The sequence below is a fragment of the Heteronotia binoei genome, chromosome 6 (genome assembly GCF_032191835.1).
Source record: "Heteronotia binoei isolate CCM8104 ecotype False Entrance Well chromosome 6, APGP_CSIRO_Hbin_v1, whole genome shotgun sequence".
NCBI lineage: Eukaryota > Metazoa > Chordata > Lepidosauria > Squamata > Gekkonidae > Heteronotia > Heteronotia binoei.
The window spans coordinates 88,507,941-88,524,640 of NC_083228.1; the positions used below are offsets into that span (position 1 = coordinate 88,507,941).

Here is a 16,700-nt window from a genome sequence, read left to right on the forward strand (position 1 = left end):
AGGTCTCCAGCTGGGGCCTCTTTCCTCCCCAAAGTATGGCTTCTGTAGACTTCACCATAAAATCTCCAGGAATTTTCCAACCTGGAGCTGGCAACCGTAGTCAGGAGTGGCCCCAATGAGTTCTCCCTCAAAGGCCAAAATAGGTCTTGAAAGGGCCTCCCCCACCTGCCGCCTTTTACCGACGTAACCAACTTGGTTAGCTAGCAAAAGGCACTGAGGGGAAAGAAAGGCAGCTTTCCTAGTGGCCCAGTCTTAAAAACGGGGTGCCATATTCTCTCTCTCTCTGTGTATCTAGAATAAAACGTTCTGCTGTGAAGGGATGCCATTTTTTTTGCCTCTGTCTCTCTGGCTGTTTGATTTCCCAGAGGAGGGGGAGGAGCCCTCACCCCATTGAGAGAAGGCTTTCTGTAGCAGTTTCCCTCCTCCCTCTATCAGCCAATCTAGGGAAGGCTTTCTTTCTCTCCTATGCAAAGCAGTGCCTCAATCCTCAGCCAATGGAACGCAATAGACCTTGAATGACGGTTGATGGGCCAATGGTTGATGCACATCCCTCAGCCAATGGGACACCTGCATTTGGGCACCCCACAGCACTTTTATTATAGAGAGGATAGGTTCTTTCAGAAAGGTCAGAAAGTTGTGATTAAACTGTGAAGGAACACAGACAAAAATGATCCCTGTATCATAACATGTTTTGAATTTAATTCAAGGATTAGTTATAACCTTTAAAGCCCTTCACAATCTGGGACCCACATATCTGAAGGATGGTCTCCTTCCGTATGTCCCTTGGTGCCAACTGCAATAATCAGGCAGCCATCTGTTAGCTATCCCACAGGTTAAGAGTGGCCTTTCTAGCACCAACTGGTGCCTGGGTCTTTTCTATTGTGACTCCAGCTCTGTGAAATTGGCTCCCTGAAAGGGGGGGGGGGTCTCCTTGGAGCTCTTCAAGAGGCACTGAGATCTGATTAGATGATACACCTGAATATCTACTTTTGGGACTATGACTGAATGATGATCTACCAACATGGAAACAATCACTTATTGGTATCCTACTAGCAGCTGCAAAACTTGCAATCATTTCTCAATGGAAATCTCCTTCAGCTCCATCAGTTTTGGCTTGGCACTCCAGACTTCGGGAACAATATATTTTAGCCAAACTAACTTTTAAACTTAATTCCTTGCCTTCACCAGCAATGGTTACCAAGTTTAAAAAAGCCTGATCTCCTATTTTAAATTATTTGGCAAAGAACAGAGAAATTCCAAAAGAACTTTATACCTGTTATATTTAATTTAAGCTCCTTTTCTGCTTTATTGGTGTTGTCACACCGCAGGATACAAATATGTAAATAAATAAAACTTCAGAATTGGCTAAGGAGCAGAGGACTGCCTAAGAGAACTCCTGTGCCTTTAAGAGGAACCTACATTTGACAAAATATCGCTGTTCCTGATGAATTTGTCCCTGCTGAGTCTGTGATCGTTTCCACAGTATGAAGTTTCCTTTGTTTACTGCAATTTGAATCTCCATCATGTGATTTGACTTTGCTTCACTCCTTCCACAACAGGGCTTCCACAAATTCCCACATGCATTCTGCAGAAAGTTATGATAAGGGCCCTCCCTCCTCTCATCATGCATTTCGTCATCCAAGGCTCAGCCACCTTTAAAAAAAAAACCCTGCAAACCTGCATGCACAGTAGCATTACAACACAATTGCATTGTCAAAAAATTCTGAGAAAGTAAATGTCATATGCGTGACAGCTCGGCACTGACTGGCTACCAAAATTCCTGCCGTGACCATTTCAGTTCATAGCATATGTCAGGTGGGCAGGCCCACAACAGGGCCAAGCTGATGTTTATTTGCCTTGCTAGGATAGATAAAATTCTGCAGGCTGTTGACGTAACGTAAGGCAGGCAGCTTCAAGATTTGAAGTACCATTAAGGAGCAACAAATTTTCAGTTATTTAACTAAATATTCAGGGGCAGACATCAAGTGAACAGGTAGGGTTGTCAGCTCTGGGTTAGGAAATACCTGTATGTTTGGGGGGTACCACCCAATGAGGGTCAGGTTTGGAGAGGGGAGGGTCTTCAATGGGGTATATAATGCCACAGAATCTGCCTTCCAAAGTGGCCATTTTCTTCAGATGAGTTGATCTCTGTTGCCTGTGAACTGATCGGCTGTAATTCCAGATTTCCAGCCACCACCTGTAATGTTGGTCATCAAAACATCTTAGAATGTCACCCTGACCTAGATAGCCAAGGAAGCCTAATATCATATCTCAGAAGCTAAGCAGGGTCAACTGTGGTTATTTCTTGGATGGGAGACTGTCCTTGAAATACGCAGTTGGAAGGTGGGGGCAGGCTTATTCAGCCACCTCCCTGAATATCCTTCAGCCTCCCAGTAAGGGTTAGTCACCAGAGGATGACATGACTTCCAGGTGCAGACACAAACACACAAAATAAAAAAAAGTCTTGGAATGTCTCTGGGACAGACCCCAAATGCCCCAAACATGACAGCTAGAGACAGACACTGCACTGAGTATACTGATATCACACCAACTCTAATCCAGCAGTTCCAGCTGGCTTGACGGCAGGGGTGTGGCCTAATATGCAAATGAGTCTCTGCTGGGCTTTTCCTACCCCAAAAGCTCTCATTGTGCCAACTCTATAGCAACCCCTAGCGCCCTAAATAGGGCTTGTAGTGAGCAACTGGGAAAACTTTCAGTTTAAAGCAGAGAGGGGAATGCAAAATAAAAAGGACTTGTCAAGGGAAAGACTATCAGGAAAAACTATTAACATCCTCCCATGACATTTCTATTTTTTACAGAAAAATCAAATTAATGATTAAGCATCAATCTTTTTATTAAAATATATCCATTCAAGATTTCCACACTGCTTACAGCCATTAGAATAGAACTCACAGGTAGTTAACTCTCTCTGGCTGAGGGCAATAGAGAGCATTACAGCAAACTGTCACTAGTATACTACAGTATATCCCAAAAACTACTCTGGGAAGGACTGAATGCATGGCATTTGTTCCAAATTAGTCAGGGTGATGAGAACCAGAGAGGATTGTGAGGCACTCCAAAGGCATCTGTCGAGGCTAGGCGAGTGGGCATCAACATGGCAAATGAGGTTCATAGAATCAGAGTTGGAAGGGACCTCTAGGGTCATCTAGTCTAACCCCCTGCACAATGCAGGAAATTCACAAACACCTCCTCCTAAATTCACAGGATCTTCATTGCTGTCAGATGGCCATCTAGCCTCTGTTTAAAAACCTCAGAGGAAGGAGAGCCCACCACCTCCCGAGGAAGTCTGTTCCACTGAGGGATCGCTCTTAACAGTCAGGAAGTTCTTCCTAATGTTGAGCCGGAGACTCTTGATTTAATTTCAACCCATTGGTTCTGGTTCTACCTTCCAGGGCCACAGAAAACAATTCCACACCATCCTCATTCAATGTGACCCAAGTGCAAAGTAATGCACATTGGGACCAAATATCCTAACTTTAAATACAGGTTAATGGGGTGTGAACTGGCGGAGACTGACCAAGAGATCTTGGGGTTGTGGTAGATAACTCACTGAAAATGTCAAGACAGTGTGCAACTGCAATAAAAAAGGCCAACACCATGCTGGGAATTATTAGGAAGGGAACTAAAAACAAATCAGACAGTATCATAACATGTGCAGCCTCAATTGGAATACTGTGTACAATTCTGGTCACTGCACCTCAAAAAAGATATTATAGCATTTGAAAAAGTCCAGAAAAGGGCAACTAGAATGATTAAAGGGTTGGAACACTTTCCCTATGAAGAAAGGTTAAAATGCTTGGGGCTCCTTAGCTTGGAGAAACATTGACTGAGGGATGACATGATAGAGGTTTACAAGATTATGCATGCGATAGAGAAGGTAGAGAAAGAAGTACTTTTCTCCCTTTCTCACAATATGAGAACTCGTGGACATTCAATGAAATTGCTGAGCAGTCAGGTTAGAAGAGATAAAAGGAAGTACTTCTTCATCCAAAGGGTGATTAACACGCGCAATTCACTGCCACAGGACGTAGTGGCGGCTGCAAGTATAGATAGCTTCAAGAGGGGATTGGATAAACATATGGAGCAGAGGTCCATCAGTGACTGTTAGCCACAGCGTATTGTTGGAACTCTGTCTGGGGCAATGATTATCTGTATTCTTGGTGCTTGGGGGGGCACAGTGGGAGGGCTTCTATTATCCTGGCCCCACTGATGGACCTCCTGATGTCACCTGGGTTTTTTGGCCACTGTGTGACACAGAGTGTTGGCCTGATCCAACATGGCTTCTCTTATGTTCTTATGGTATACTCAGTGTCCTATCTTCAGGATTTCCTCAGTTTTTGTCACAGGACTAAGTCCAGCCCTGCATGATGCAGCACAATAACTTGTGACTGGAAAGTCTCCCTTTTTGCTTTCCAGCTAAAGTCCACCATGTGACCACAGAAATTCTCAAATGCCAAAAACATCTCCTTTTAAGTTATTGTGCCAAGAAGCGTTGGCTGAAAAGGACACCCTTGCCAGTCTCTTTCAATCTGTTCTCTCTGTTGATCCTAAACAGCTGGTCTTCTCTGTTTTTGCCTGAGTACCAGACATAGGAAACACTTTTCCCTTGGGTGTCTTGTATTTGTTCTTTTGACTGTAGATCAGATTTCTTTGAAAGATTCGAGGGATATTTCCTTGATAAGCAAATAATGCAATCAACATCCCTAGAAGAAAGTCAAGGAAGACAACTGATTTATCATTGTACTTTATTTCAGTCACTTTTCTGTACCTTTGTGGGGGGAATCTGTTCAAAATTTCTTAACTCATAAATGCATCCTTTTTCTTCTGGCTAGCACGTACATGTTTGATCGGTGGGCGTTTGTGGAAACAGTTTTTTGTGCAAGAGCACTTTCATTATAGTTAATCTTGCTCCAGATTAGGATAACCCAGAGGTACAACCCACCCACCCCAACAACAAAAAAACTAAGAATTAAAAAAGGAAAATAAGACTTTTTCATAAATCTTTTTACTCCTTTCCACTTAAAAAGTCCTTTCTTTTAGTCTGTTTTTTGTTCTAGAAATCAATTTGGTAACAATATTCCTTGCAATCAAGATAAGAAAGGACTGTGCAAGGAGACCAGACTGATCCTGCTAACATTACATCAGAACTTCTCTGAAAGGGGCTGGGGGCAGGGGAGCCTGGGTCTTTCACTCTCTGTTCAATTTTCAAATAATTATTATTATACTCTAATACTCTCTTGCATATTAACAATAATGGCTGCCCCACAACCACTAGGAAAAAAACCCCTCTATATATGTTTGGAATAGGTAGTTGTTTCAAAGCCTAAATATCTTTTTTAAAGTGGCTTTTGGATGCCAAAGTTAAGATTTAGACAATTTTAAATTGTTAAAAATAGTGTAATTGTTCAGTTTTTTCAGACACAGATCTCTAAACTACAATGTGGCCTACTTTTGTTGTCTCTCTCAATAGCTTCTCTTAAATTGCATTTTTTAAAGACAGCAGCAGTGTTTATCTTCTCTTTCTCAGGCATTCTCTATTTTCTTGGAAGCTGACATATGCAAATCTATTTTCTTGGAAGCTGTCATATGCAAATCTTTGCTGGGGAAGAGTGTTTCCACAGTCTTGTTTTGACTGTTCTTTCCTCCCACTCCCCCACAGTCACCACCTGCTGCTGGTGTGACCCACTTCAGCTGGTGTGACCCATGTTTTATTGGGATTATTTAGATTTGATTTGTAATTCATCATCATATGCCCTACACACCCTGGGACAAATTCTAATTAATGAAAAACAACCCAGGAAGAGTATAGGTATCAGTCCCCCTCCTTCCACAAAAGTAGGATATTCCATTGCACAGTAAGGTCACAGTGTGGCTGCCCTTCCTTGTGTTTGCTGGCTCACCTATGATGGGTCCCAGCCAATACACCTGCATGTACTCCAGTATACTATTCCCAGTACAGGGAAAGGTCACAGCTGAAGCCAGGGCAGGGTTGAAAAAGGCTCCTGTGAAAGGTGCAGCTGTGGGAGGAAAAAAGCAAACAACTTAATCAGCCTCTTTTCTTCTCAAATTCATTTTCATGAACATGTGCCAGGATAAGGTTTATTGAATAGACAGGAGTCATTGTTATGTTTCAATGAAAACCAACAAGGTGGAATGTTCTAATATTAAGCTGTGAAGTTCAGCTCTGCCAGGTAGGTACACACACATATATATATATGTATGTATGTATGTTACCAGGAGTGACAAAATATCTAGTGTCACACATCCTGAGTGGAGTGGTCACTGTTTAGCACATACATCCTTTGCAGCAAGAAATGGTATTCCCTCCCTTTTTAGTCAAAAACTATTTAAATCCTAATCAGAACCAATGCTATTATGACAACATAAATCTTCCAGTGTTACTCATTCAGTTCTCCAATAACCTTACCTTCCATGCTCTCTATTAACATCAAACACCAGCCTGTCACCAATCCCACTTTTTGTACTACCCCTACAGCAAAGGCAAAGAACTACAGAGATTTACCAGATGTTGCAGTATTCAAGAACAAAAGTTTAAGATTCTTCCATTCTCCACAAAAATAGACCCAGTTGTGATTGGGATCCCGCCCCCCCTCCCGTAATTTTCATGGGTTGGCAGTCCTGACATTTATTTGTACTGAATGCTCCAGTTTAATTTGTCAATCTCAAAATTTCTCAAGTGGTCAAGATTAATATTAATTTAATGCTGACACTATGGGAACAAGATGCTCAAACAGTAGCAATTTATATTTACGAGGTAACCAGAAACCATCAACACAAAACATTAGCACAACATGAGCTAAAAACATAGCAAACAAATGTCTATATAGTAGGATCCATACCTGTATAGGCCAAGACAGTAACAACAAGTGCTGTGATAGGGATTCTGTACATGGGATAGCTAGGCTTGAACCTGAGAACCACTAGGTGGAAAAAGAATGAACATGTGGCTTCCACAAAAATGCCCTGGGAGACAGAGGTGCTGAGAGAAGAACTGCAGTCTCGAGTCATCAAGTTCTGGATCATGTGGAAGTCTGTAAGTTCCCATGACCAATATTGTTTGGTAATGGACCAGGCTGCTCCCATTCCCATGAACTGTACCAAAAGTTTGGCAACCGTCACCACAAAAGAAGAATCCAACATTAGAAATTCCTGCAGTGAGAGTGTAGGATTAGCAGAAGCTCCATCAAATGAGGCTCCATGAACCAAGAAGATAACAAATAGGAGAGTCAGGCTCACATCTGGGCCAAAGCCACCACCCCAGGGACCAATCATCACCAGCATCTTCAGTTCAAGACAGCAAGCGCACATCTGGAATGAACTGGCCAGTTCTCGAGCAAGACACAAATATACCTTTGGAGGAAGAATTCTTTTAGAGAACAATCTGGTTACCTCACAAAGGGCTACTACGGAGAAAAAGAAGGCAATTGAGACATTCAAACCAGCCATGCTGGCAGCTGCTCAGGCAATAGGAACTGAATGGCAATATAATAACCCCTGTTGCTTGAAAGGGGTGGGGTAAGGCTTATTAGCCTGCTATTCATCAACATAATTGTGCTTTTAAGCAAACGTGGCACACAATGACAGGCACTACTGAATAATCATGGCCATCTCTGGGAAACCTTACACATTTAACACCATGAACTGGCTCCATTATCACATCCAGATCAGCTCTTGCTAGAATGTTATCTTGGCTCTTACCTGTGTTACTACCAGTCTTATGCCATTCCAGATCTCTTCAAGTAGACGACTGAAACTAGCTCAGCAAGCATTGAAGCCTGCAAGTAACTATACTTCATCACTCAAATGGCTGCAGGAACACAGGCCACTTAGCAGTTGAAATCCTTTCTCTTGCCCGCAAAGTTAATGTTTACCAGTAGGGATTATGTGATGTTTGTTCCTCACAACCCAGCATCAATAATTTCATGAGTGGAGATTGTCATACAAAATTGCATGCAGTGTCCTGCTGCTCTAAGGATCCCATAATCTCTATTCCGGTCTGGTCAAACAGGCAGGCCCATAGCCACCGGGGGCGGGGGGGGGGCTCATGGGGCCATGCCCCCAACTTATATTGAAGGCCCCCAAACTTTCAGCTGTCCCTTGTTCAGCCACTTGCTCCCCACCACATCTTGTGCTGCCAGCTGTCCTTACTCCCCTGAGCCCTCCTGCCTCATGCTGTCAGCCGCCCTCCCCCAGCTCCTTCCACCCTGGTCTGAGCCCTTTCGCTGCAGCTGTTGCTGCCAAACCTCATTGTGCTGCTGGCCACTCTCTCCCACCTCCTCCCACACTGACTTGAGCAGCTGGTTGAAAGCAGACAAAGAAAACTTCTGCTGATTTGGCATCAGTAAATATTGAGTAAATGCACTCAGTAAATATTGAGGCTGCAATTTGATCCTCTGATTGGAAAGGGAGTGCCCCCCCCCCCCGAAATTTAAAAGCCCCCTGAAATTCAAAATCCTTGCTGGGTCTGCAAAGAGAAAGTTATTGGATTAAGGACTGCTCTTGGACCCTTTCCCTTGTACATTTTGGCACTCAAGTCAAATATTGATTCCACCCCCTTCCACAGATCAAACCATAACAAAAATCAGCCTGGAGGTGTATATGCTTGGAAAGTTGTAAATGAGCTCCAATGGCAGCTCTTGGAATCTTCCAGCTACTGTATGAGATACTGTATTCTCAGCAGAAAGGTTGGGATCTTTTTGTCTAAACAAAATCTGAGACTTCAGTTTAAAGGAAGGGTAGAAACACTAGAATGCTACCAGGGAAAAGTCACACATGACAAAGAAAGAGATGAGCTGAGACAACTGAATCTGGCCTTAGACACAACTTGAGTCATGCTACCCAAGGAAGTTCCACATGGATGGAACCCTTCAGCACAACCCATTTGAGTCCATTAACAGAAAAGGTTTCCATGACATTCAACTACTTTCCAGAAGCAGTTAATGTGAAAGAAAATTTGAACACTGAGGGAAAAGGCGGTAAGTTTGAAGATCCATTTCCATCTGTACTTCTGAAAAGGGGCTCATTTCTCATTGCTCCCCCTCTATCCATATTCTTTCTTCTTCTCTGCCGCACCCTTCAACTGGACCCCCCATTCCATTGCATCAGGTTTCTAGACTCTGGATGAAGACATATAGAACCAGAACCTTGGAACAATTGCAAAGGTATTGCTATACAATTCTGTAGGAAAACAGGTTTCTTAATTCAGAAGTCGACAGCTGGTGACCTGCAGTTCACACTTGGCCTGCAAGATGATTTGTCCAGCTTTGCAATCAGAGACTGTACATATGGGCTCTGGGCAGCCCACAGCTTGCCAAGGTTTTCTAGCATTGCCTCTTCCACAAGCATTGTATCACAGAACAAAACATAAATAAGAGCTGGCATGCTTAGCAGGGCTTAGAGCATGAAGATTTATATTGCTCACCGGAGTCTAAAGCTAGCAACAAATGGTGGCTTTAGAAATGCTGAACTCAGCTATAACTAGCCCAGTGATTCTTAACCAGGACCATCCAGAAAGCAATACAGAAATCTTGTGGGGTATTCAGTTTTTGGGCTAAAGGTTTTTAAGCAGCTCTTTGCCTCTCCATTTGCAATGGCTTCCAAATGCTACCAGAGTTGTTTTGATACTGCTCACTCCACCCTGAAGGTAAAATTCCAGATTTCTCCACCAGCTCCTTAAAAAGATGACAAAGCGGACTTCCGGGATCCATCATCTTGGCTTCAGAGGGGCTTGCAGATCGTCTCTCTGCGGCAAATCTGAGTCTGGCTGTTGGAGGGGTGTCACAGAAGTGATGCCCCATAGAAAAAGACAGGAGAGGCTTTTTCTTCGGCATGGGATTTTTATGGGGAGAGAGGGGTCCAGCGGCGGCTGCCCCTGTGTTCCCTGTATGTCCTGAAGCTCCGCGGCCATGAAAGCTGGCATATCAGCAGAAAAAGAACGCCCAAACGCTTTCTTGCTTTCGTTTTCTCCAGTACATCTTTGAAGTAGCATTCTTCTTCTCCTAAAGCGATGACTCTACTTAACAAGTAGGTGTTTTTCTAATTCTACTCCCTGATGGGTCACTCTGCATAACAATGAAAGACTAGCTCAAAAGGTTTAGAAGATGCCTCAGAACGTCATGAGCAGTCTTAACTATTTAAATTGGATTGAATACAATTACTAAAATCAACCCGACTATAATTGGACATACACTAAAGAGATTATCAAGAAGTTACAATATGATCTGAACACAAAGGAGATATACTGTAGAGAGATCTGTCTCTATCGCCTGACTATATTTGAAAGAATGGTATTTAAAACTTCAGTTGGGAGCTGTTGTGGAATGGGGATTAGCAAGAGCTTGAAGCAATTTTACAATCTGATCTAAGAGACTGAGTTTTTTTATCAGAAAATGGCACTACTTAGCGAAATGTCTAATGGAAAATATATCTATTCAAATCTCATTTCTCTGAAAAAAGATCTTATCTCATTTATGCAGCTCCTTAAAGACCAAATGAGTTGTTTTATGCCGACAGCTAATGAAACTGCAAACCTACAGGGGTTGAGTGCTAAAGAGAGTGTACTGACGGCTGTGAAATTGGAAGGGGAAAGTGATACTTTCCGAAATAAAGGAAAATTAAGATGGTCTCCTGTGTCGCAGTTTTAAAACCAGACCGGAAATCAAGACCCAGTGGAATTAGGCTGAGAGGCAAAAATGGCGATGAATTCTTCCCCCCATGGTTAAGGGGGCAGGCCATGTTGAGAAGAGAAAAGCTGCACTCCAATCAACAAATCAAGATATGGAAAGCTTTCAGAAAAAGGATTTTGGATTTTTTCTTTTACTTTGGTGAATAGCTGGACATGGAACTCTAAGAAGTGATGTGTGATTTCAAAAGGCAAACTGTGATTAAATGGGCTGCCTCGGATGCAATATGGGTGCAGAAATCAAAGGAACTTAGAAGTTTTTAATCTTTAGGAAGGATTCTGGAATCTGGGTTTTTTTCTTTGTGAATAAACAAACATGTAACCAATAATAATGAACAGATGTTCAATTTCAAAAGAATATGGAAGATTTTGAAGAAATAATGTTAATGAGTGCAGATAACATATTTCTTTATATAGTAGATGTATTTACACTATGCCTACTTAGTGAGATTGCTTATAATGATGTAAGAGCTGGATTAAAGGTTGAAAAGGCAGATAGCATAATTGCTGTGTAATCTGGTAGATTTGGTAATTTGGCAGATTTGTTTTTAATATGTTATTAGGAGAAATGGTTTAGAATGAGATAGACAAATTATTCAGTTGTATTTGATGTAATTTGCTAAGGATAAAGAAATGATTTGTTTTAATAAGGATTTTGCTAAATCAACAATCTAATTAGTCCTTATAATAGGCTTAAGTTAAATTAGATAAAATTGGCGTTGAGACAGTTTTGAAAAAAAAATTAATTTGTTATACTTATTTGTGTTTAAGAAGAAGTGTTTAGATTTTACTAGTTTATTAAAAGAATTTTTCTTTTTTTATTCTGGTAATAGAAAGGAAGGAAGGTAATATTTCTGGAGATTTTTATACTTGTAGGTAGAATGATTTGAGCATTTTATTGGGAAGTAGAATTATAATTGATACATTTGTACTGATTTCTGCTTGTTTTCCCCATTCTGTCAAGGCCCTTTCCCCCTCTTTTTTATGTATTCTCTGCAATGCTTCTTTCTTTTGTAGTTTAAATCAATAAAAATTATAAAATCTAAAAAAAAAGATGACATAAGCAATTCAGAATCAAACCTAATATTAAGAAATAGTCTGATGACCATCAGGCACAAGGGTGATAGTGAATACATACCTAATTTCTGTATGTGTATGCAAAAAATATACATATAAAGAGGACTTGTCCTGAGTGCTACTTTTATGTAAATATGCTTTAATTTTTAATGTGAGTTGAGGGGCTCGGACGATAATGTGGAATACTGGATGGACAACAATGGATTCAAGATTCATTGAGCTACCCCAATTTGTGGTTCTCTTATTTTGGTAGGAAGGTAAGAACTCTACACCTTAGGAAAAACTGATACTATAGAGCTGATCAAAAAGTAACACACCAATAAACCAAAACTGTAGGACTACTACTGGCGGGGGGGGGGGGGGGGCACTGAAGTCAATCAATTTCACAACCATAATTTTTTGTTGACAACCCCTAGTGGTAAAAATGACATGTCTAGGTACGTTTTCTCATTGAGACACAAAATTGTCTTGAATGTAGTACTGAATAGCATGGAAACATCACAGTGGCTCTCGCTGTCAGGGAAACTTTGAAGACAAATGATCATCCAGCCTCAAATCCATTCCCAACTGAATCATCCCATCATATGCTCCCAAACAAAATCTGCTCCTCTTATTAACTGGGAAGGTGAGGGAACAGTCAATCGTTTTAAAAATGTTTATTTCTAGCCCTGAAAGAACAAAGTCATTAAACATAGTCAAATACAGTAGTTAATATTGCAGTAACAATTAAATAACAGATCGGGATTAAATTAAACAAAAGGCAATAAAATCTGAAGACAGTAAAAAAATATTGAAAGCTTGCACCTACTTCCATTTACAATCTGGCAAAGTGAGAAAAAGAATGTACAGAAGGAAATCAATTTAAGGTGTACTTAATTCCAGCTATGAAGACACATACCAAAGAAACCCTTCCAACTCTATTAGCAGAGTTAAATTTCTCCTAATTGCCATGGAGTACATATATGGTGATCACTTAAGTTAAAAACATCCATGTTCAAGTGATAAGTGTCTCTACACAAACCAGTACACACTCACTGGGACACTCTGTGGTCAGAAACCAGGTTTGTTTCAATTTCTGTGATAGGAAAAGAAATGGGATCTGATTATTCCAGGTAAACCTGCTTTCAAAGTCTAAGACACCCTTCTTGCGTGTATTCAAACCATAGATTATGGCTCATATCTGAAACATGTTCAAAACACAAAAGCTGATCCACAACAGCCCTTTGGGGTTTATTTTCAATTACGGTGACTTTGTTAGGCCAGATTAAATTCTGAGGACATGAACTTGCCACTGCAGGCTCAGCTCTTACTTTAGTGACCACCAATGATACATTAAACTAGGCTCAGACCCAAGATGGGGTAATCAACACATACTGAATTTAGCCTGAAAAAAGTCACAATAGATCAAAAATAAACACCTGAAGACAGTATATATCAGTCATTACATATTCCCATTAGTAACTGAAAATCTGGGTGAATCAGAGTTAGCCAAGAAGTTAGTCAGGTGAGAATGAACCACGGATCTTGATGACAATCCCTTTGTCCCATAATGTCTCCTACTTCTGTTCCTAGTTCTTTCTAGTGCCAGGAAGCAAGACAATTAGATGAAGGCTCTCCTGAAGCATGAAACCGCAAGCTACTCTCCAGAGTGCCTACGAACACACTGTGAGAGATCTCAGTTCCATGAGGGTACCAGAGGCCACCACATGTGCCTCAGCTACTCCTGGGCTAGTCCAAATTGTTAGTGACTTCTTGAAGATTTAAGAAGACAGATTGATATGCAGTGGATTGCTAATTTCAAATAACTGTTTAATGAAATAACTTAAAAGGCCAATAAATCCTACCATCTTGTTTAAAATTAACTTTCCCTAACTATGTTTTTTTAACCTTACCAGTGCTACCATTAAAAATGAACACCAACACACCTATGCCACAGGAGTCATGGATTCCACATAATCTATTGCCAGCAATAGACAAAAAACCAATGCTAACATTAAAATTAAATGCAAGGTTTCCTTTTCTTTTTTAAGTGTCTTGGCTTGATTCACATAAACAAATGTAAAATCAAGACTACTCTAACTTTTACAGTAAGGTGATCAATATTGCAAGTTATGGCAAGGGGAAGAACAGCATTGTAAAATATCACACAGACGAGGGCAGAACACTTCCTTGGACCAAACCATGGACATTACAAATGCACTGAAAATAAATGGACTGCTTTGTTATATCATTTTCAAAGGAATACTTTTCACAAGATAAAACTAAAAATGGGAGTGTGGCATTGCTTTCCACTGTACAAATAAGGCAGAGAGCATCAGTGGACTGCTGCAAGCACTTCCAGCTTCTAAAGGAATGGAACCTTGTGGGGTGCAACAGCTCCAAACTCAGAATCTGTGTTTTTGCAGCAACCTGTGCATGAAACCAACACAAGTATATTCTTATACCAATACTTGTTATACTTGTTCAAAAATAAGAAAGCCCCTTTCACTGACCATAAAGGATCTCTTTTAAATCAGTTCTTTTAAGATGTTCTCCCATGAATACTATGTAGGAGTGTGGCAAAGCTATAGCACCAAATTAATTAATCTTTTTGTATTATGGTTTGGCACATCATTCAAGAATTTTCCATTAAGTTGCACATAAAAATAGTGATTTTAAAAGGTTGATGTGAGTGACCAGGGAACCCTCATGATCTACCTGGCTGCCTCAACTGGAACCTCAATTCTTCTATGGCTCCAATTATTTTCATTTAAAGAGGCACTTTATCTTGTGTTTTACTTTCTGCCATAACAATTGAGAAGTCTTTCAGGAAAGGACCACCATGAGAAGGCAAGTTTCTCCAGCAAGCCAATTCAAACACTGATTCTAAGCTACATACCACCTTTTGTCTCCACAAAATAGCACTTTAGGTGTTCAGAAGTTTCAGTTGGTTGAATTATACAAAAAGTCCTGGATTTTCCATTTTTGCAAATCTGCTGAATCTTTTGTTAGTAGAAATGGCGCATATACATATATTAAAAAGGAACAGCTCTAATACAAGTCCTGACAACTCCAAAGTTGGTGCATTATTTGCTTTTGGAGGAAAAATGTACAACATATACAAAATGTATTTAATACAAAGAAGGGTAATTTAAAAATTCAGAAGGCACCAGCATAAAGCCCAAGTCAGAACATGAATACAGCACTTTGCTATAAAACCACAAACTTTCAAGACAACCATTTAAATGTTACGAACAAGCCTAAAGAGGCAAGGGAGAAGTGGAAGACAGTTTTCAGACTGGGGTTCTCTCTCCAAGCCCAGAGGATGGTTTAAGCATTAAACACTCAAACATACACACACACACTCCTCCTTTCCCCCACATTCACATTGCATCTTCAAAATTCAGAGGAATCTTTCCCTTGGGTTAAGAGGTCCATGCAGCAACTTTGCTGAATCTTTTCCTTCCCTCTCTGCCCATGTTCTTCTGTTTTTAAGCAGAGTCAATAAAACATTGTGGTTCTTAAGTAGCTGGGTGGTTAATGCTACACAACAACTACAGCTAAACTGTACTTAAGAAAAAGAGGGTCAGAGGTACTTTCACATTTCTAGCCATCTGCCTTTAATCCAATAATTTGGAGCATGCCATATTTTGAAAGGCTGACAGACAAAAGGAAGGGAAGTAAAAATATTAGCACATTAAAAGTAATGCCTCCCTTTAAAAGCTTGAATCAATTGTTCAAGTATTGAAACTGCCCAACTGAGCACAATGAGTGGGATCTGGTACAGCAAAATCATCACTAAAAAAAAAAGAGAGTGACAAAGAAAGAGAGAGAAAAACTCTCAGACTTAGTAAAACATGCTTGAGTTGTCTGCAAAAAAGTGAAAAGGCCAGTGATTCAGTCCACATCTTCTGGGATCCTAGAAGAGTTCACTAGCACTACCACATTTTTTCCTTGTACGTGTTCCAGGTGAGAGATTTCCCTCCACTTCTGCAGACTTTCAGCCCCTAACAAGAACAATTTATATATTATCAAGATTTTTAAAAATAAAAACAAAATTATGAAGGCCACAGCAGCAATGCTAACGGTTACTCTTCATTGCTTCTTTGGCTGCTAGGATCAGTGGCGTCAAGCTTGACAAAGGTTTGGCCAGTTTCAGGAAAGAGTGCTGTCAAGAAAAAGAAACAACAATGAATGGAAGGTTTACTTCAATTTCCAGACAGACACTTTCTTAAACACACAATATTACACAGTTCACTGTATCCAAATCACACTGCAGCATAAAAGATAGTGAAGACCGGAGTGGATGCATTCAAATGAAGCTTCTGCTCTGCCTCTTTGATAGGGTTATAAAGTGGGGAAGAAGACTCTCCTGCTGGCTCCCTACCCTAGAAGCTTTTCATCCAATGGTATCTGTTATTGTTCTCTTATGGAGATACAGTGAGCAGGTCCAATAGGTTGAGACTAACTCTTGCACTGGGACAAGATAGCACCAGTTTCACTGAATTGATGCAAGATACAGAGAAGCAATAATGACACTGAACATGTAAGCGAGTCACTGAAGCCATTGCTACCTTGTAAAATCAAAGGCAGGTCCAGCAGCAACAACTCTTTACCAGCACTTGGGTTCCAAGTGGTATTGGCCTCTGCAACAGGCAGAACTACAGGAGTGGGAGTAGAGGTAAAGAGCCTGTGGACAACTAGCTCACTACAAGGCTTATGGAACCTGCTTCCCCTTCTCCTCCAACCATGGGAGAAGCAGAGAAAATGCAGGGAACTCTTCCACTACTCAAGCACCTCAGTAATCTCTCAATGTTCCCAAGTTGTGGCACTAGGTTTTAACCCACCAATAGCCTTCCTGGGTACAAAGATACTCCTTTACAAATCCAGTTTTATCTCTTTTGAATTCACACATTTTGCC

The 16,700-nt window shown here is 40.8% G+C and overlaps 2 protein-coding genes across 3 annotated transcripts in view; both read right to left on the reverse strand.

The window, feature by feature from the left end:
* Window positions 1–4,329: 4,329 nt before the first annotated feature.
* LOC132574008 (aquaporin-12-like) lies at window positions 4,330–7,683 on the reverse strand. The gene is made up of 3 exons (XM_060242080.1): window positions 6,882–7,683; window positions 5,922–6,038; window positions 4,330–4,724 (listed from the first exon to the last, which is right to left on the reverse strand). The coding sequence occupies exons 1-3, from the start codon at window positions 7,486–7,488 to the stop codon at window positions 4,546–4,548; spliced, it is 903 nt and encodes a 300-aa protein (XP_060098063.1). The 5' UTR covers window positions 7,489–7,683; the 3' UTR covers window positions 4,330–4,545.
* A 4,758-nt stretch (window positions 7,684–12,441) lies between these two features.
* The window catches only part of PAK2 (p21 (RAC1) activated kinase 2), a 79,290-nt gene continuing 75,031 nt past the window's right edge, over window positions 12,442–16,700 (reverse strand). For both annotated transcript variants that reach the window (XM_060242081.1, XM_060242083.1), the window contains exon 15: window positions 12,442–15,947. In XM_060242081.1, the coding sequence (XP_060098064.1) occupies window positions 15,861–15,947 (87 nt within the window). In that variant the 3' untranslated portion in view covers window positions 12,442–15,860. The remainder of the gene's footprint in view (window positions 15,948–16,700) is intronic.

Coding starts and splice junctions, on each gene's coding strand:
- LOC132574008 (XM_060242080.1), bottom strand. CDS start 7,488: ATGGCTGGTTTGAATGTCTCAATTGCCTTCTTTTTCTCCGTAGTAGCC. Junction 6,039..6,881: donor TACTGTCTTGGCCTATACAG/GTATGGATCCTA, acceptor TTCCTCCCACAG/CTGCACCTTTCACAGGAGCC. Junction 4,725..5,921: donor TTGGCTGGGACCCATCATAG/GTGAGCCAGCAA, acceptor ACTTTCTTCTAG/GGATGTTGATTGCATTATTT.